Source organism: Sus scrofa, chromosome 3, assembly GCF_000003025.6.
Source record: "Sus scrofa isolate TJ Tabasco breed Duroc chromosome 3, Sscrofa11.1, whole genome shotgun sequence".
NCBI classification, from domain to species: Eukaryota; Metazoa; Chordata; class Mammalia; order Artiodactyla; family Suidae; genus Sus; species Sus scrofa.
Genome location: NC_010445.4, coordinates 68,734,217 through 68,755,310, shown reverse-complemented (window position 1 = coordinate 68,755,310; position 21,094 = coordinate 68,734,217). Strand labels below are relative to the sequence as shown.

The window sequence follows — 21,094 nt, the reverse complement described above, 5'->3', positions numbered from 1 at the left end:
TTATATTTAACCACAAAAAAAAAAAACTGGAGAAGAAAGAAAGAGGCCTTACCTTTCAGAGTGTATCTGCTAAAATATTTACAGATGGATAGATATGGTGTGTGGGATTTGTGTCAGCATAATCCAGGGTGTGTGTCTGGGGTAGTGGGTGGAACTAGAGACCCAAGACTGACTAGGAGTAGGTTGGTGACCGTTTTTTGTTTTTGTTTTTGTTTTTAATTTGAGTACAGTTGATTTACAATGTTGTGCCTTTTTCTGCTGTATAGCAAAGTGACCTAGTCATACACACACACACATATATACATATATACATATTATTTTTCTCATACTATCTTCCATCATCTTCTATCACAAGAGATTGGATATAGTTCCCTGTGCTATACAGCAGGACTTCATTGCTTATCCATTCTTTTTTTTTTTCCCCCTTTTTTAAAAGGCTGCACCCACATCACATGGAGGTTCCCAGGCTAGGGATCCAGTTGGAGCTGTAGCTGCTGGTGCACGCGAGAGCCACAACAATGAGGGATCTGAGCCGCATCTGCGACCTACACCACAGCTCACAGCAATGCCAGATCCTTAACCCACTGAGCGAGGCCAGGGATCGAACATGCAACCTCATGGTTCCTAGTGGGATTCGTTTCCACTGCGCCACAACAGGAACTCCTTGCTTATCCATTCTAAATGTAATAGTTTCCATCTTCGCTGGTGACTGCGGAAGCTGGATGGGCACGTTGCAAGGAGGCCATTCTACCACATGCCACTTTTGTATAAATTTGAATTTTCCGTAATAAAACATTTAGCCACTTTTCAGAATGGAGAAAGGAATGGGCTCTTTAAAAAGCTTCTGACCAAAGCCAGGCTTAACAACCCTTGGAAGCCTGATAAAAGTTAATGTGTAATCCCAAGCAACTCGTTGCAAAGTGAACTTTATACCACAGTTGGCTTCAAAAGGGGGGAATTAGAGTTGGAGAAGCAGGTCAAATGGAAAGAAACTCTCCGGGCTGGAAAAGAACTCCTAGGGATTTTGTCCAGGCCAGGGGCAGGTGCCAGGGGCCCCTCCCGACTGGGATGGAGCTGAATGGAGCCTCCAAGAGTCACATGTCAGAGAAAGCAGCTCTCAGTCACGCAAAGGGGGTCCGGAACTGAGGCCTTTTCTGTGACTAGTAACTCGGTCACTACATGATTAGAGGAAGTTGCTTTTCAGTTAACACCAAGAATGGTAGGTCGCATCCTGGAGCAAGCTACTAGGCACCACCAAACCACCAGAGGTGAGGGCAGGGAGCAACTCCTTTTTGGATCCAGAGAGGGCTGAAAACTAAGAGTCCTGACCACTTCCCTGCCCCCAGCCCTGCCCTGGCCAGCATGTGTATCAGTGTCTTTCAGCCTTAGGTGCCATAGGACCATCTGGAAACTTTTCACAAATTCCAGCATCCAAACTGACTCCAGACTGATGACAGCTGAATCTCAGAGGCCTAAGAATCTGAGATCACTACTTTTTAAAAAAAAGACCCAGGTCTTTGAGAAGACAGAGCAATGCGTGGGTCATTATGTGTGATTAGATAAGAGTAAAATCTGTGGAGTTCCCCTTGCGGCTCAGTGGTCACAAACCCACCTAGTATCCTTGGGGATGCAGGTTCGATCCCTGGCCCTACTCAGTGGGTTAAGGAACTGGCATTGCTGTGAAGGTGGTGTAGGTTGCAGAGGCAGCTCAGATCTGGTGCTGCTGCGGCTGTGACATAGGCCAGAAGCTGCAGCTCTGATTCGACCCCTAGCCTGGGAATTTCCATATGCTACATGTGTGCTCCCCTCCCAAAAAAGAGTAAAATCTGCTCTCTCTCTCTCTCTCTCTCTCTCTCTCTAGCGAGAGAGAGCAATTAGAGTGAAAAGCCTTTTCTTCTGCACTTAATTTACATATCACTATCATTAAATTATGTCCAGGCTAACTTGTTTGTAAAAAAATCCCCTTAGGATGCCCTGATTTAAAGATTTTTTTTTTTAATGCAAACTTTTTTGTTTTTTGCTTTTTGGGGTTTCATGTGCGGCATATGGAAGTTTCCAGGTTAGGGGTCAAATTGGGAACTACAGCTGCCAGCTTACACTAGACACAGCAACGTGGGATCTGAGCCACATCTACGACCTATATCACAGCTCATGGCAAAGCTGGATCCCCAACCCACTGAGCAAGACCAGGGATTGAACCCGAATATTCATGGATACTAGTCAGATTTGTTTCTGCTCTGCTACCATAGGAAGTAACTTAATGCAAACTTTAATGTTAAAGATATGTTGCCTCTAAACATTTGTATCAAGACTTATACTTGTATGAATTTATCTCTTAGATGAAGTTAAGGTTATTCACCTGAAAGTTGTAAAGTCCATATCCTCACTGGGATAACTGTGCAACTGCGTGGCCTCATTGACTTCTATTCTGTAAGTCTCCCATCCCTGCTCCATCATCCTGAGACTGGACTTCCATGGATTAGTTACAAAGCATTAAGACAGTGTTTTTGCTTTTTGCCTGAGGCCTGTTTGTAATAAATTTTGTGATTCTAACAGATTCATTTCTTTTTTCTTTTTCCTTCTTTTTTTTTTGCTTTTTAGGGCCTCACGCGTGACATATGGAGGTTCCCAGGCTAGGGGTCAACTCGGAGCTACAGCTGCCGGCTTATACCACAGCCACAGCAGTGCAGGATCCGAGCCACGTCTGTGACCTACACCACAGCTCACACCAACACCGGATCCTTAACCCACTGGGTGAGGCCAGGGATTGAACCCAAAACCTCATGGTTCCTAGTCGGATTCGTTTCTGCTGTGCCAGGATGGGAACTCCAGATTCATTTCTTAAAATAATGTGAATGTCAGTTCACATTACTCAGCAAAGCTCTAACGTTACACTGAGTCTTATCAGCAGAATTTTCCAGCAGAAACCAAAAGCTAGTGTTAATTCTCTTATGGGCCAATGAAGAAATTTCCTAGAGGTATCTGAGGAACTATTAGTTCGGTCTTTGACAGAGGCACCAAGAGATGATTTACAGGAGTTAACTTTTTCAAAAGATGAAATCCTAAGTAAAATTTTGCCCATTCCTACAATTTACCTGGCAAATCCATACTATACGATGACAAGCACATGCATTAAAACATGTATGTGAAATAACAGCTCATTTATAAAACTGATTAAAACTACATATATGGTGTGTATGTTCACAAACCAAACCTGACAGTGAATTTGAAAGATTATAAAGTATGTAAGACTGAGTAGGCAGGCATGGGTCAAGAGTTGACATACATATGCAGGAGTTTAGAAGGTACTAAGCGGGGCTAATGACACCAGAAAGGCCTCAGAGACCTCTTAGGGAGTGCACCCCAGACTAAACTCAGACATGTGTTGTTTTATTGTCCCCGAGATGATTAGGTCCAGGGATATTGATTAATGCTAACCAAGTTCACAAGGATTGATGTATAAAACCAAAGGCCAGAGTTCCCGCTGTGGTGCAATGAGATTGGCAGTGTCTCTGCTATGCCAGGACACAGGTTCTATCCCTGGCCCAGCACAATGGGTTTAAGGATCTTGTGTTGCTGCACCTGTGGCTCGGATCTGATCCCTGGCCCAAGAACTTCATATCCCACCAGGAGGACAAAAAAGAAAAAAGAAAAAAAAAGAGGCCAAGTTTATTTAGTTTACAATAAGATTTACAACAGTCACAGGGGTTATTCTCATCTTCTAGCCCTTGCATTCGCTCCCTATAGGCAGCCAGATAAGGAAAATCAAATTATCATCAGAAAGTGACAGAATGAGAATGAGGCACACTAGCCAAGTGATTCAAGTGTTAATAGACTCAGGAAAAGAAGTTTGGAATCCTCCATCTCTGCAAAAGAGATCTGCCTGGGACCAGGACCAGATGGGTGGGGACCTCTGACTTAGACTGTTTTGGAAGGAACCCTATGCCCTCCCATGTCAGAGTGATTACCTATGTTTTTTTTTTTTTTTTTTTTTTTTTTTTTGGTCTTTTTGCCATTTCTCGACATATGGAGGTGCCCAGGCTATGGGTTGAATCAGAGCTGCAGCCGCTGGCCTACGCCAGAGCCACAGCAATGCAGGATCCGAGCCGAGTCTGCAACCTACATCACAGCTTACGGCAACGCCAGATCCTTAACCCACTGAGCAAGGCCAGGGATCGAACCCGCAACCTCATAGTTCTTAGTTGGATTCGTTAACCACTGAGCCACGACGGGAACTCCCTGATTCCCTATGATTGAAAGTCTTTCCTCTTGCTAACCTAGGAGTGTCCTCTCAGGACCTTCAGGTTATGCAATGCAATTTGGGCCTTACTGGAGAACCACTTCTTCCTTAAAAGTGTACCAGCAATGCAGGTGGCAGGGGGGTGCCAAAGGTGTGGCATTCCAGGAGCAATGATGACCTGAATGGGGGAGGGTGGGCTTTGCTCCCAACCTCGTGCATTTGGTGAAGGGCCTGTCCTGCTGCACATCGTGTCTTCATTCAGGGGTAAGGAGGTGCCCGCGGCTGAGTGCATGCCATCAGACAAAGCTACTGGCAAATTCTGATCTGAATGACTTCTGGAGCCAAACTTCTCTGAGGACTACTTGTCTGTGTGTCCAGGAGGGATGTGTAATTACCGCATGGGTCTATCATTTATAAATGTGTCCGTCCCCTTCCGAGCCTGCCAGCACCTTCTCCTCTCTGCCCCTCAGGAGAGCAGCCCCCACTCGGCCCCCATGCCCTCTCTTCCACTTTGGCTATTCAGGGCCTAATTCAAAGGTCGCCCCCCCCCCTGGGCCAAAGCCTCCCCAAGGACCCAGAGGCGGCCCCTTCCTCTGACTGCATCGCACTTTGTCACATAGCTCAGTAATACTGACTGTGGCTAAAGCTTGCTGAGTGCTTTCTGAGTGCCAGGGACTATGCTAAGCCATTTGCACATATTATTTCATTTAATCTGTAAATGGATCCAGGAGCCAGGTCTGTTCCTCCTCTTATTGTATAGATACGGAGACTCTTTGAGCACCAGGAACCTACCCCAGGTCAAGAGCTGATAAGAGACAGGATTCAAGGGCGAGTCTTTTGACATGAGAGCCGTGTTCTTCTCACCACTTCATATGTACAGCCCTGGATTTTTATTTATTTATTTATTTATTTTGTTGTATTTTTATGGCTGCATCTGTGGCACACGGAAGTTCCCAGGCTAGGGGTTGAATGGGAGCTACAGCTGCTGGCGTACCCCACAGCCACACCAACTTGGGAGCCGAGCTGGGTCTGCAACCTACACCACAGCTCAGAGCAACGCCAAATCCTTAACCCACTGAGCAAAGCCAAGGATGGAATCCGCATCCTCACAGACATTATGTTGGGTTCCTAACCCACTGAGCCACAACGGGAACTCCCAGCCCTGTTTTTTGGTTATCACTGTGTATGAGCACATGCCTGCCTTTTACAGTAGAACAAAAGCTGAAAAACCATGTGCTGGGTTAAAAGCACACCAGAGCCTGTATTTTTTGTTCGGCCTGCTGGCTAATGATGGTTTTTACATTTTTTAAAAGGATTGTGGAAAAGAGAAGGAGAAGAAAGAAGAGGAAGAAGAGATCTCATATGAGCAAAAAGCCTCAAATATTGGCTCTCTGGCCTTCATGGAAAAGCCTATCGACACCTGCACTGGATGATAAGCATTTCGAGAACAGATTCGTGCTTTGCTCCTTTTAATTCTTTCACGGGCCCTAACTCAGCAGCCTCTTAAAATGTTTTTAGAATGAAAGAAGGAAGGTGTGGTGGATAAGACAAACTTTACAAAGTTCTCCGAGAATCACAGATTAGAGCGGCCACTTTTCCACTGCCTTAGCAATCGGTATAGAGTTGCAGTGACATCAACCATTGTCCGTCACGAAGACAAGGCATGATCTATGAGGTGCTTGTCCAAGAGGGGGAGGGGTCTGCAAAACTCTACCACCCACGGTCTTATGGGCAAGTTGAAGAATTCTGGAAGTTCTGGTTGGCACGAGAAGCAGAACTGTGGTCAATGAATAGACAACATGAAGGACATAGATTTACTATTACATACGTGTTGTAAAAGACATATTGGGGGTGTATGCTTGGCTGCCATCCATGTGGATGTAGTTCCCAGGCCCTGGCCTGCCCTCCCATACCTCCACCTACCTCTGATCTGGGGCACAGTGATGGGCACTAGAGGGGCAAAATGGAGTCTCTCTGAAGAATCAGGAACTGGTGGATTTAGGAACACATTCTGGGATGGTCCTTTGAGTAGAGTAGATGTTACATGGAGGCTGAGGAATGGCGTGGGTTAGGACAAGTGGAGGAAGCGGGCTTGGGGAGAGTAAAGAAGATACCTAGAGAGAGGAGAGACCAGACGCAGAGAAAGAGGAAAACCTGGCCTCCCAGATCCAGCCCTTGAGAGATCTGACTGTCCCTGGATACTGAGGTCATCTCCTAGTCTGCTGATGCTCCCCCCTTTTACGTAAATTAGTTTAAATGGGCTTCGGTTAATTGCAGCCTAAGATATCCTGACAACAGAAGAGGCATTTCTCTTCCTTAGTGCATGATACACAGGCCCTGACAGCTCACTTGAACTTGGGCTGTGGTTGTAGAGCTGGATATATCAGATGGGGGTGCTCTTGACTTGAGCAAAAAAGCTCCTGGCCAAAGGATTTTCAGGGAGGACCATTCCTTCAGCATCTCTTGAGCCTGAGGGTTCTAATCCTAGCAAGATGGGAGACAAAACCACCACATTCAGTGTCTATACCTTGTTTTGATTCGAAGTTGTACAAACTAACATTGAAAAGATGTTTTTTTGTTTTTGCTTTTTTTGTTTTTTTTTTTGTTTTTTTTTTTTTTGTCTTTTCTTTTCTTTTCAGAGCCACACCCATAGCATACGGAGGTTCCCAGGCTAGGGGTCGAATCAGAGCTACAGCTACTGTCCTACACCACAGCCATAGCAATGACAGATCTGAGCCACGTCTGCAACCTACACTACAGCTCACAGCAATGCTGGATCCTTAACCCACTGAGCAAGGCCAGGGATCAAACCTGCAACCTCATGGTTCCTAGTCAGATTCATTTCCGCTGTGCCACTATGGGAACTCCAAAAAGATGTTTTTGAGGCAAGTAGGGACATTTGACTCTACACTGGATTTCCCATCATCTTCAGGAATCGTTCTCAATTTTGCAAGGAGATAATGTCATTGTGGTTGCATTTACAAAAGAAGTCTAATTTCACAAAGATATGTACTAAAATGTTTACAACATCTAGGATTTTTCTTAAAACATTCCAGCAATAATAAACAACAAAACCAAATTCCAAAAGCAAGCTTTTGGAGATAGTTAAATATTAAATATTAATCATTGATGAAAGTGGGAGTTCCCATCGTGGTGCAGTGGTTAATGAAATTTTCCATAATAAAATGTTTAGAGAGATGTATAAATTATACATATATAATTTGTATATATAATGCATATGGGTCAATCAACTGGGGTCTTGGCATGCAAAGTGGTCTAATGATAGGGTCTCTCCGCTCCTGACAACAGTGAGAGCTGTCTAAGGGTGTCTGAAGATGTGGGAATTGTTCTTGTTGGATGGAAGTAGTCCCTCCTGCTGCCCAGCCTCCAGGGGCTCTGGCAGCTGCCAACCTGTCATGCCCCATCCGAGAAGAGCCCTTGCCCTCTCTCCTCATTTAACTAGCCTTCCTGTCACACTCACTGGCCAGCTAATCCCATTTTGCCACCACTGGTCCACCACGTAAGGCCTTTTGCATCACCGCCTGGCTGATCCCATGGATGTGGACTGGTGCTTGCAACTTGATGGCAGGTCCTTTGAAGATGGCTCCTTCTTCTGCTGGGCTTCATGCAGACCCACCTCAGCTGTGCTGCCTGTAGGTGGTCAGTAAGTCCCTGGGGAATGAATGCCTCGAGCACAGGCCCCATTCTGTGTTCACCCAGCTCCAAGGTGAGAGTGAAGGCTGGAATCTGGGCCTTTGAGGCCTGGTGGGAACCTTGCCCACTTCTACCTGGGACTTGGTCCAGGTTCTAAGTGATATAAAATCACTTTGTCCCTTACGGCATTTATCCAAAGAAAATAAGAGACATGAATTAGAAAAGATATATGCACCCCAATAGCCAAGCTATGGAAGCAACTTAGGTGTCCATCAACAGATGAATGGATAAAGAAATGTTACACACAGACACACACACACACACACACACACACACAATGGAGTGTTACTTAACCATAAAAAAAATGAAGTCTTGTCATATCTGACAACATGGATGGAGCTAGAGGTTTTTAGGCTAAGCGAAATAAGCCAGAGAAAGCCGAATACAGTATGATTTCACTTATAAATAAAATCTAAAAAAATAAAGCAAATGAACAGATATAATAAAATAGAGTCATACAGACAGAGAACAAACAGAGGTTGCTGGAGGACAGGGGAGGAGGTGGAGGAGAGAAATAGGTGAGGGAGATTAAGAGGTACGAACTTCCATTCATAAAACAAGTGAGTCGCAGATACGAAATGTACAGGGTGGGGAATACAGTCAAAAACTATGTAATAACTTTGTATGGTGACAGATGGTAATTAGATTCATCACAGTCATCGTTTTGAAATGTATAGAAATACTGAATGACTACATTGTGGAACAGGAACTAACAGCATTGTAGGCCAATTATACTTCAAAAACAAACAAACTTATGTAAAAGAGATCAGATCATGGGGCGGGGGGGTGGGGTGGGGTGGGGGGTTTGGGCAGGGGGAATTAGATGAAAGTAGCCCCAAGTACAAACTTCCAGTTACAGATAATTAAACATGAGGGATGTAATGTAAACACGATAAATATAGTCAACACTGTGTATGTTAGAAATGATGAAAGCAAATCCTAAGAGTTCTCATCACAAGAAAACTTTTTCTTCTTCTTTCTTTTTTTTTCTTTTTTCTTTTTTTTGCTTTTTAGGGCCACACTCATGGCATATGGAGGTTTCCAGGCTAGGGGTCCAATCGGAGCAACAGCTTCCAGCCACAGCCACAGCCACAGCCACAGCCAGATCCTTGACCCCACTGAGCAAGGACAGGGATTGAACCCGCATCTTCAGGGATGTTAGGTTCATTAACCACCAAGCCACATCAGGAACTCCTTTTTTTTCTTCTATTTCTTTCATCTTGTATGAGACAGGAGATGATGGCTGTTCACTACACTTATTGTGATAATCATTTCATGACACACCTAAGTCAAATCATTATGCTGTACACCTTAAACTCATACAGTGCTATATATCAATTATATCTCAATAAAAAATCTCTTTATCCAGTTTGCTCAACCTAAGTATCTGGTATCAGCGTTTGACTAGTGGAGAGAGAAGGAAAGACCATATTGGATATTGGATGTGAAAATAGCTTGATAATGATGGACAGTAAGATTATTCAGACAAGAGTAGATAAACATCAAGTTATCTACGGCCATTCTACCCTCAACGTGCCCGATCTCGTCTGATCTCAGAAGCTGAGCAGGGCTGGCCTGCTTGGTACTTGGATGGGAGACAAGCATCGAGCCAAAGTCAAACAACCTTGAGATCTTTCCTCTGATCATACATTTCCATGCGTGGCTCCACTACAGAGAAACAAGACTGCAGGGCCTGGAGCTGCTTACCTGTCTCAGGACCACTAGTTTTCTCGGTCAACGCTTCCACCCTGCGCTCTCTTCAAATGAGAGAGTTTGGGAATCATCAGCCCGCAGTTCTGTGCTCCTGCGAGGGGCCCCCAAACCTTGCTGCTACTGCCCTGCCCTCTGCTCCTTCGGGCCTGTCATAGGGGAGGGGTGTCAGCCTTCCTGGCCATGGGAGCCCCCCAAATGTGCCCAGGGCCCCGCATCCTCCATCCAGCAGGGCTTTTTTGCTTCTTGCATCTTGAAACTCCGCTCTTTCATCTTGCCCTTTTCGTCAGCATTCAATATGCTCAGATCTCTCCATTCCTCAAAGACAAAACCCCAAAGCCTCCCTTGACCCCAGGTACATCTTGAGAGCCTCTCACACCTTCACAGACAAGCACCTTAGAAGAACTGTCTGAAAGAACCCACCTTCGACCTCCTGCCTCACTTCTCCACACTCTGTCCCCTCCTCTCCTGACACTGCTATATCCCTCCGTTCTGTCCCGTGGATACTCTTCAGTTCTTCCCCACGAGTTGGCCACGCCCTCACCTTGAATGTCTTCTGCCCCTGGTTCCCTGGACACAGCGCTCTTCTCATCCCCCTCCTGCCTCTTGGATGCCCCTCGCCTCAGTCTCCATTCTGGGTTCTGCTTCCTCTGCCCGTCCTTCAAATGTCAGTCTCCTGGGCGCTTGCCTTACTTCACAGATCTCAGCGGTAACCTTGTCCTTTTCTATGGGTTTGCTCTCCATCTAGATGCTGAGGGCTCGCAAACCTACGCTTCTCTCCTGAACTCGACCTCTGTGTCTACATAGTGATCTGCTCAACATCTCCTCGTGGAATTTCCTCACACATAACACTCAAAACGGAGCTCATCATCGGTCTCCCCCAAAACAAAGCAAAATACCCAACACAACGGAATCTTAGTACTCCTCTTGTGTTTCGGAAATTGATACGGTGAGTTCCCTGCTTGTTCAAGCTGGAAACTGGGCATCTGCCCAACTATCTTTCTCTCCCACTTGCCATCGCTTATTAAGTTCTGTCACTTCTACTCGTTAAAATATGCCTCAAGTGCATTAAAAAGATTGGGGGTTTCCAGGAATTATGGAGAAAAGAGGGGTGAATTAGGCAGAGCACAGACAAGTTTAGGGAAGTGAAACTACTCTGTGTGATACTATAACGGTGGGTACATGTCATTACATTCGTCCAAACCCATAGAAAGCACAACACCAAATGTGAACCCTAATGTAAACTATGGATCTTTTTTTTTTTTTTTTGGAATTTTTTTTTTTTTTAGGGCCGCATCTGAGGCATATGGAAGTTCCCAGGCTAGGGGTCGAATTGGCACTATAGCTGCCAGCCTATGCCATGGCCACAGCAACGTGGGATCTGAATCACATCTGCAAATTACACCACAGCTCACAGCAACGCCAGATCCTTAACCCACTGAGTAAGGCCAGGGATCGAACCTGTAACCTCATGGATACTAATCAGGTTCATTACCGCTGAGCCACAACAGGAAATCCCTAAACTATGGACTTTGAGTGATAATGATGTCAGTGCATGGTCATCAGTGGTGACAAATGTACCACTCGGGTGAAGGATGCTGATAGTGGGGGAGGCTGTGCATGTGTAGGAGCAGGGGGCACACCATGGGGACTCTGTACCTTCTGCTCAGTTCTGCTGTGCATCAAAAACTGCTCTAAATAATAAAGTATAATTATTTAAAAGTATATATATAGAGAGATATATAGATATCTCCCAAGGAACTCTACCCAATATCCTATGATTACATGAGAAAAGACCCTGAAAAAGAATGGACATGTGTATATGTATAACTGAGTCACTGTTTTACAGCAGAAATTATCACAACATTGTAAATCAACTATATTTCAATAAAACTTTTTTTTTCTTTGTCTTTTTTTTTCCCTTTTCTAGGGCTGCTCCTGTGGCACATGGAGGTTCTCAGGCTGGGGGTTGAATCGGAGCTGCCGGCCTATACCAGAGCCACAGCAACGCAGGATCCTAGCCGCCTCTGTGACCTATACCACAGCTCACGGCAACGCCGGATCCCCAACCCACTGTGAAAGGCCAAGGATCAAACCTGCAACCTCATGGTTCCTAGTCTGATTCATTAACCACTGAGCCACGATGGGAACTCCCAATAAAACTTTTAAAAATGAAAAAAGGAAATATATATTATACGTATAATTATTTGCTCAAATCTACCCTTTTCTCTGTTCCCACTGTCAATGTCTTGGTTCTGAATGTCATCAGGTCCCCCACCCCCCTTACCCCCGGGGGCCAGGCTCTGACTGGCACCATCCTGCCTCCTTTCATACATTCTTCACAGTGGAGCCTGAGTGATCTCTTTCAAACAGACCATCCTGTCCCTCTCCCACCCCAAAGCCCTGAGTGGTCCTTCAGAGCTCTCAGCATCAAGTTCAAACTCCATGACATGGTCTGCATAGGACCTGCATGATCAGCCACTCACTCTTTCTGCTACAGAGAACTTTTGTCCCTTCGTCTATGTCTCTGTTTTTCCTGTTTTGGGGCCCCTTCCCCTTCCATCCCTCCCTTGGCTAACTCTGGCCCATCCCTGGAGTGTCTATGTGAACACCTCTTCTCCCTGCACAGCCTCCTTGGCCCCTCCTGTCTGGGCTAGGTGCCCCTACACTGTGCTTTCTTGGCACCCCATCACCAAATAGCTAGTTATTTACCTCTGAGCCCCATAGACGAGAGCCCTTGTGAGCAGGGATGGCATCGGCCATGTTTTTTACATCTTTAAGCACCCGGCTCAGGGCTTATTCACAATAAACACTTAGTAAATAGTAGTTGGAGGAATAAAGTCTGTTGACCTTTGTGCCAAGAACTCTCAGCTCCCCACTGTGCTTTCTACAGAGAGAGGGCAGCTCTGGCCCCATAAGGTGACCCCAGGTGAGTGGTGAGAGCAGAAGGCAGGGGTGCATTCTACCCCAGACTAAGAGGGGCAACGATGGTAGGAGGGCCCTTCTGCAGGACGGTGAGTGGGAGCAGTTTCAGGGTTGAGACAAAGTTGGGTTTCCACCTCCATCATGGACAGAGTGAGAAAGCGTTCCTGCCTATGCGCAGGGAGCCATTCGGGGCCTTGGGGAATGTACAGATCCGGTCTGACCCAACAAAGCTGGCCTACTTCTCCTGCCCTTTTGCTCATTCCTGGTCATGACAGGATAGTTTCGGAGCACAGGTGTCTTAGAAGTTCTTTTGGCAACGTCATGCTTTTGGTCTGCTCTGAGCTGCGCTCAGAGGCAGCTTGGATTTGCAGCTTGCTTTCCCATCGCATGGAAGGCTCTAAGCTCTGTTTTTGAGTCACCCCAAAGGCCCCTCCACGCTTGGCCGGCTTCCAGCCCAGATCATTCTCCTGCCCTTCCTCCCCTGCAGCCATGCAGACTGGAGCTTGAGGGACCACGGAATTCTGGGTAAGTTGTTTGCTCACAGGAAGGGGGTTCCCCCCCCCACCCCCACTAGACCCAGCCTTGCCTTCTGGCAAGGTCAGGATCAGCAAATAGGCAGCTGCAGTCCCCTCCCGGGAATGCTAAAGAGACAGACTTAATAAAAATCTATCTTATTAACAGCCTGACCTACCAGCATTGATTACATTAGAAATGATGCCTGCACTCAGTCTCCATCAGGCACAAGGGGACAAGGCTCAGTGGAGCTCAAAACGCCATTGAAATCCATCTGGGGGTGATTCCCTCTTCAAGGGCCTGAAACATCCCCCAAACTAATACCCCCCAGAAAAGCACCGCCGGGAAAAATTCCTTGCGGATTTGAGATTTTCACTCCGTTAATCTCCTAAGGCAATAAAGCAAACACTCCTGTAACAAATTAAATACTTTTATTAAAGGGTCCCCTCCCGCTTTCTGTTTGATGTGGGTACAGACCTGCAACCTTCTCAGGGCCTTTGTGTCTATGTGAGGAGTGGTTCCGACCTCCCATCATTTTCTCCTTTTGTTCTAAAAAGGCCCAGGACTCACTAGGGTTTGCTGGTTCTTGGATTCTAGAAACTTCTGAGATCTGTGGCTTCCCTAGTAGATCACATAGCCCGTCAGCTGAGGGAAATTCTTCCCATTCTTTTTGGGGGTGACAGGCCCCAAGCACCTCTGCTATTGCAGTTTGCTGGGAGGAGCCCCCAGCACAGCCGTCCAGGCCAAAGTGGACTTGCTGGCAATTACCAAACCCTCTCTCTGACCTCTGCAGGGGCCTCATGACCCTCGTGGGCTGCGAACTGGCCGGTGAGCTGGAGAGAAGGCTAAAGGAGGCTGAGGTGGAGAAAGGAGCTCGAGATAAGGAGGCCTGAGAGGCTCTCCTCTCGCTGCTTCCTGCCCCAAAGCTGGCCTTCAAACTGCTCCTCTCTGCATCTGCCTGGAGTTGCATTCAGCCATTTAACTTCTGCCCGCCCCCACTTTCCTCTCACTGTTGGTTAGAGGTCCATTCGGGTTACACGGGGGCTCTTCTGGGGTCTCCTCAAATGCTGTCCTCAGAAAGCCTGCCTTGGAGGGACACAGCCGGATGTGCAGACAGTAACCCCAGGCGTCTTTATACCTTATGAGGAACCTTTTCCAGAAACATCATCTATGGTTTACCACTTTCATTGCAGGGCCTAGAGGGCGCAGGGCTCTATGGAGAGATTGGAAGCTGGGTGTTTCTTCCATGGGCCCTGAGGCCTTCTCAGGAAGGGCTTTGTGGTGCATGTGACTGGACCTCATGGATGTCCTGGCAATTATTTCCAGGGGTTCTGAATGTGGACTTTGCCCAAGGTAGGGGGCAGGCACCCTCTCCGTACGGGGCTTTCGAGAAGGACCTTCTCAATTTTCCTTCTCCTCTATATGCCCACCTTGGACAAGAAAGGCACCTGCCCGGGGAGGCCCAAGCCCTCAGAGGCATTAAGCTACAGTGGCCCAGACGGGGCTCTGCTCATGTCAAATGTCCTCCTTCGTCCTATCAGCCCTGGATGGATGTCCTGGGCTCTGTGCTTGTCCCCATTTCTCTCTCTCTCCAGACGTATGTCCCCCCCCTAGAAATCACAACAGAGTCCCTGGAAGTTGGAGGAAGGGGAGAGAGGTGGCTGAGAAAGTGGGGCACACAGGACAAAGTGCATAAGCAAGATGAGAGTCAGCCAGGCCTGGCCAGCATCCAGATGTGGCCAGCAGCATGCACTGATGCTTGCGAGCTATTTGCCCCTCTAAACCACACTGTTCTCATCTCTAAAATGAGATCATAGTTCCTGCCTCCTCATGTTGCTATGCAACTTGAGCAAGATGAGCCTGTGATTTGTTTAGCACGAGGTAAGGGCTCATTGAATGGGCGGATATGGAGAGACCCTACTGCTTCCAGACAGGGATTGGGATCAGCCTTGAGGCTAGGAATTCACTCCTTCTCTGAGGCCTGCTAGTCACACACAATGGCCGTTTTTCTCCAGGAGAGATGGGGTTGGGAAGGAGCTTGGGAAAGTTGAAACCTGCTCTTCCTCATTCTATACAATGACTTCCAAGGTGAGAGAGGCTGGCTGGTGAAGAAGAGCCCAGGCTGTGACTGGGGTGGCTGCCAGGTTCTGGGTGTCATGGTGGCCCCAGGCGGAGCCGTCTTGGGCACAGCTGGCAGTTCATCCAGGCATTCTCAACTGGGGCAATATCACCCAAAGGGGCAAACACTGATTCTTAGGGGAGTGAAAAAGTTTCAGGTATTACCATGGTTTGGGGCACTCCAAAGCTCAGCCCTATCTGACAAAAATCTGATTCCTTCATATGTCATTTCTCTCATTAGAAAAAAATTGAATTCTGGAAGTTCCCATTGTGGCTCAATGATATAGCGCCCAGCTGGAATCCATAAGGATGTGGGTTCGATCCCTGGCCTCGCTCAGTGGGTTAACAATCCAACGTGGCCATGAGCTGCGGTGTAGGTCGCAGACACAGCTCAGATCTGGCATTGCTGTGGCAGTGGCGTAGGCCAGTGGCTACAGCTCCAATTTGACCCCTCGCCTGGAAACCTCCACATGCCCAGGGTGCGGCCCTAAAAAGACAAAAAAAGAAAGAAAGAAAGAAATTGAATTCTATTTTAACAAAGATCATTTAAATATTTTATGGTGGGGGGGGCTAATACAAAAAAAGATTGAAAAATGTTGGTATGCTCTGTCATCCAGAGTCTTTCAACTTCCTTCCAGCGCCCCTCCTCCTCTCTCCAGCCCTCCTGCTGCTTCCTTCTATATTCTGCCTTCTCCTTGGGCTCTTGGCAGCATGTGGTGCTGCCGTTCAGTTTAGAGGCTGCTCTGTCCCTGCCATGGGCATGGCCAGCATGGCTCCTTACCCTGATTCTCCCTTGGCTCCCATGACTTCACTGCGTGGTACCTGTCCAGCTTCCTGGCTCTCCTTCTCCCTCCACTGCACCTATTTACCCAGCTCTCTGCCTCCTACGTGTGCCTCCTCTGTCCTGCCCCAGACTTTGCCAAGTCCCTTTTCTTTAGTGGCCCCCTGGACCACCCCAACTGGATTTTTCCTGGCATGCATTCCCCTTCCTCCAGGAAGCCCTCCTTGCCTCCTCCGACCCCCTTGGGGCTCTCCCTTCTACAACATTTAGTTTGAACCCCTCGACATGGAAGGATTTGTGCCCTTGCTTCATTCTCTCATGGTTTCAAGCATGTCTGTTCTACCTTCCCACCTCGACTTTCATGTCTCTGAGGATAAGACAAAGTCATAAGTTTTTGTTTACTCCTTCGGGTCCAAACCAGTTCTGGACACTAAGAAAAGCAGGTAGGTGGGTCTTCGGGGGCCAGGAAGCGCCCTGGCAGAACTCAAGGTAGGAGGTCGCCAGTGGGCAGCTCAGTCTCGGCCCCGGGCAGCCGCCGTGGGGACCTCCCTCTCCCTCCCTCCTGGGCCTCTGCCTCACCTGGCTGACTCCTTCCACTCCATCTGGTCTCCGTCGTGCTGCAGAGTGTCCATCTCTGTGAAGAGGGTGGGGTTGGGAGCCTCATCTTCCTCCCCCAGGATGTCCTGGAGCTGCTCAGCAGCTGGAGACCCTGCAAAAGGAGGGCAGCAGGCTCTGCCGAGTGCCCCACGGGACGCGGGGGCTCTGAGGCCGATGGAAATGGAGCAGCAGCCAAGTGCAAGGGAAAAGTATCTCCTAACTCAGTGACACTAAGCCCAGGGACTGGGCCAAGCTGGACTCCAGCCTCTGCGGGTTGGATGTGGGTGGGATGAGTGGGATATTCTTTGGTATGAAAGTGATGAAAGGATTTAGTCTCCATTCATTCTCCAGGGTCTAGCAGCTGATGGGGAAGCAGGGATGGAAAATGACCAGAGCCAGGGCAGCAGCAAGGACAGGGAACAGAATAGAAAAGGCAAGTGAGGAAAACTCTGCCCCACCCTCAGCATAACAAACCCAGAGGGATCCCTTTTTCCACTGGACCCCAAAGAGTCAACTCCCAGCATCAGCCTTGAAGGGGCAATCAGTCACGTGAGAGGGTGTGCCTGCACCAGCGTGCCACATGGCCCATCTTCTTCGTGGGCAAGGTGACAGCCTGTTTCTGAACTCCTGGTCTGCTCACCTCCTTCCTTCCTCCTTCCCTCTGCTTGCTTGCTTGCTTGCTTGCTTTCTCTCTTTCTTTCTTTCTTTCTTCCTTCCTCCCTCCCTCTGCTTGCTTGCTTGCTTGCTTGCTTTCTCTCTTTCTTTCTTTCTTTCTTCCTTCCTCCCTCCCTCTGCTTGCTTGCTTGCTTGCTTTCTTTCTTGTCTTTTTAGGGCCGTACCTGCGGCCTATGGAAGTGCCCAGGCTAGGGGTGGAATCAGAGCTACAGCCACCCGTTTACCCCACAGCCACAGCAACACCAGATCCGAGCTGTGTCTGTGACCTACACCACAGCTCACGGCAATGCTGGATCCTTAACCCATTGAGGGAGGCCAAGGACCGAACCTGCAATGTCGTGGTTCCTAGTTGGGTTTGTTAGCGCTGAGCCACAATGGGAACTCCCCCAGTTTTTGCTTTCCAACTGCCCAGGGAATGTTGCCTCCTGGGTGTCTCTCAGATACCTCGAGTCAGCATTCCGACACAGAGCAAGGACCCTCCCCAATGTGCTTCCCCCTCCATTCTTCTCTCCTTTTCCCTTCCTTCTTCCTTTCCTCCTTCCTTCCCCCCTCTCTTCCTCCATTCCTTCTCTCATTCAGTATTTAATGAGTGGCTACTATGTGCCAGTCATTGTTCTAGGTGTTGGGAAATAAAGCTGTGAAGAAGGCCCATAAAGCCTTGATTTCTTGAGCCTCTCTAGCGACAGAGACAGACAAAAAAGCCAGTAACACATCCACAATAAACAATCATTTCAGGAGTTTCCGTCGTGGCTCAGTGGAAACGAATCCGACTAGCATCCATGAAGACATAGGTTGGATCCCTGGCCTCGCTCAGTGGGTTAAGGATCTGGCATTGCCATGAGCTGTGGTGTAGGTCGCAGATGATGCTCAGATCTGGTGTTGCTGTGGCTTGGCAAAGGCCGGTGGCTACAGCTCCGATTGGACCCCTAGCCTGGGAACCTCCATATGCTGCAGATGCAGCCCTAAAGAGACACACACACACAAAATCATTTCAATTAGTGATAAGAGTTCTGAAAGAAAGAAAATAAAATGACCACAGAACTACATTAGAAAGCACAGTCAAGGAAGACCTCTCTGAGGAGGGCGTGTTTGAATTGCCACATGAAAAATGGGAATGAGCCACTTGTACATCTGGAAGAAGAGTGCTGCCAGCGTTCCAAAGACCTGAGGCGGGATGTGCTGGTTAGTGCGTCTACAGCGCAGTGAGCCTGAGCGAGGTGCACGTGACGTTGAATATTTGGTTAAAGGCCTAACTGTCACCCAACTGCACAAGCCAGACACCCTGACGTCATTCTCTCCTCACCTCCTTCTCTCCCCTCCACCCTCATGGTAAAAGTTTTTGAGGGAGTTCCCTCTGTGGCTCAGCTGTAACAATCCCAGCTAGTATCCATGACGTTTCGGGATTGATCCCCGGTCTCGCTCAGCAGGTGAAGGATCCGGCATGGCCATGAGTTGTGGTGTAGGTCACAGACACAGCTTGGATCTGGCATTGTTGTGGCCATGGTGTAGTCTGGAGGCTACAGCTCCAATTCAACCCCTAGCGTGGGAACCTCCATATGCCGCAGGTGAGGCCCTTAAAAAAAAAATTTTTTTTTTTAAAGTTTCCAAGAATACTTTCCTTTCTCTCAATCCCATAGCCCCTGCCTGGTTCAATCTCTCAGTGACTGTCTTCAGACTTCACCAAGTCTTTCACTTCCTCCAAGCCTCTCTAGCCCCTCAGTTTAGCATCCCCTTTGGCCCTCACTTACTTCTCCAAGGACTCCCAGTGGTCAATCATTTCAACTACTTTCATCACACTCGCCACAGTCTTACTCCATGACTTCCCTATAAAACCAGACAGCCAATGCCCAAAGAAGAATTTATCAGCCCTGTCCCTACCTCCGCAGGTGTGTCCTGGGGCACAGAGAGAGGGCCGTGGCTCTGTGGTATGGTGGATGCAAGGTGCATAGTGGGCTTTCAGTCCAGCCAGACACAGGTGTGAAGCTCAGAGCCGCTACTTACACACGAGTGAATTCCTTCTGAGTGAACAGGGTTGTTTTCCCAATAAAGCAGATAAGGAGAGTAACACACATGACACAGGGCCTGGAATGTTAACAGGCGTTAATCCTCCGGCCACCATCCCAGCACCTGAGTTCATGAGCCCATCTGGAGAAAACCGTTCAGCCGTGCAAATGAGGGTTCCCATTGTCGCCAGGTCTCAGAGGTGCTGGCGCCTCCACTCTTTCTTTTCAGCTCCCTTGCCCATGTCCCTCGATGCCATCCCTAACCTTTGCTCCTCTCTGCAAGCCTCTGGATCCATCTCCTACCCCACGTGACCAAGAAAACCATGAAATCCATCAACTTCCTCCCTTCTGGTCCCTCTGTGTCCTTATCATTGCTACATCCATTTCTGAACAAAAGAATCCTTCCTCTAGCCTATTTCTGCCCCCATCTATTCGCTTGTACTGGATCCTTATTTCATCAACCAGCCTTTCCTTAACCTGGGTCTTCAACTTCTCTCTCTCCATCCTCTTTCAGCCTACAAAGAGCTCTTCTTACCGTAAAATACCTTTCCCGATCCTGCCTTCCCTCCAAGCTCTCCTGCTCTCCTTTTCCCTTCTCTCCACTCAATTCCTTGAAAGGGTGGTCTACACTCGCTGTCTCTGCTTCCTCCTTACCCAATCACACCCCAAACTGCTGCAACTGGATCATCCCCACCACACTAAGGACATTGCCTAGGGCAGAGATCTTAAACTGGCAACTCAAAGACATTCTTAATTCGGCCCTTGAAGAGAATAAAATTCCTTGAAATTGTTGCTAACACATAGAATTATGAGATTTCATCTAAAAATCTAGATTTTTGACTTTTCCTGAAAATTCAAATGGCTCTGATGACAAGGCCCATGTTCTTTACCCGGCAACAATCATTTAGAATCAAGTGATGTGTGAGCATAGGTGTTTTAATTTGCCACAAGCCCCACTACTCCCCACTACCTAATAGCCTGCTAATCTCATTTATGCTAAGTACCTGAGTTTACAACCCTACTCTCAGATCTCTCTTGCTGCCTGCCTTATTCTCAAACAAATAAGTCAATAAAATCAATCAGACCAACAGCCCTGTGAAGCTATAGTCTGGGTTATCTTTCTGAGATATCAGTGGTGCTGGTGGCTGCCTCTGAACTGGAATGTTCTTGGCTCTTGTAAGACAGTACTTTCTTGAGATTTTTTTCCTCTATCCCTTTGAAGTCTCCTTCTCAATATCCTTCCCTGGCCCCTCTTGCATGTCTCACTTAAATCTTGATCTTCCCCAGGATTCCTCCTTAGTCCACTTCTTTCCTCACTATCTACACCACTTCATATTTTTGGGGGGTCACCTTACAGCCAAGGTCACTCATGTCTAGGTCCTGCCTATACTGAACATTTCCAACTGCCAACTGGGCTGCTCCACCTGGGAGTTCTGCAGCCTTCTTGGGTCAACCTCAACATATTCTAAACAGCTCTGCCTCTCTTACTCCAACACCCTAACCCTGCCCTCCTGGTTTGATGACTAGCACTCCTAGCGACTCAGCCATCTAGATGAGAAACGTTAGTCTCTGTCCTGAAGCCTCTTTTCTCAGCATCCATGTCCAATCAGACAGTCAGTTTCTTCATTTTTAGCTCTTTCCCTTTTCCCCCTCCATTGCCATCATCTTTATTCAGGGTCTCATTATCTCCTGATCCTATCATCACAAAAGCCACCTGCTGCTCCCAGTGCCTCTGGTTGCTCCACCCATTCCATTCCCTGAGTAGCAGCTGAATTTGCCTTACAAAGGTATCAAACAGGTCCACATGGCAAACTCCTG

General features: G+C 47.8%; 1 protein-coding gene across 1 annotated transcript in view; it reads right to left on the bottom strand.

Annotated features, from left to right (window-relative positions):
* SLC4A5 (solute carrier family 4 member 5) overlaps window positions 1-21,094 on the bottom strand; it is an 85,915-nt gene that overhangs the window by 63,983 nt on the left and 838 nt on the right. Inside the window, 1 exon segment of the mRNA NM_001315666.1 lies at window positions 16,581-16,710. Coding sequence (NP_001302595.1) covers window positions 16,581-16,633 — 53 coding nt within the window. The 5' untranslated portion in view covers window positions 16,634-16,710.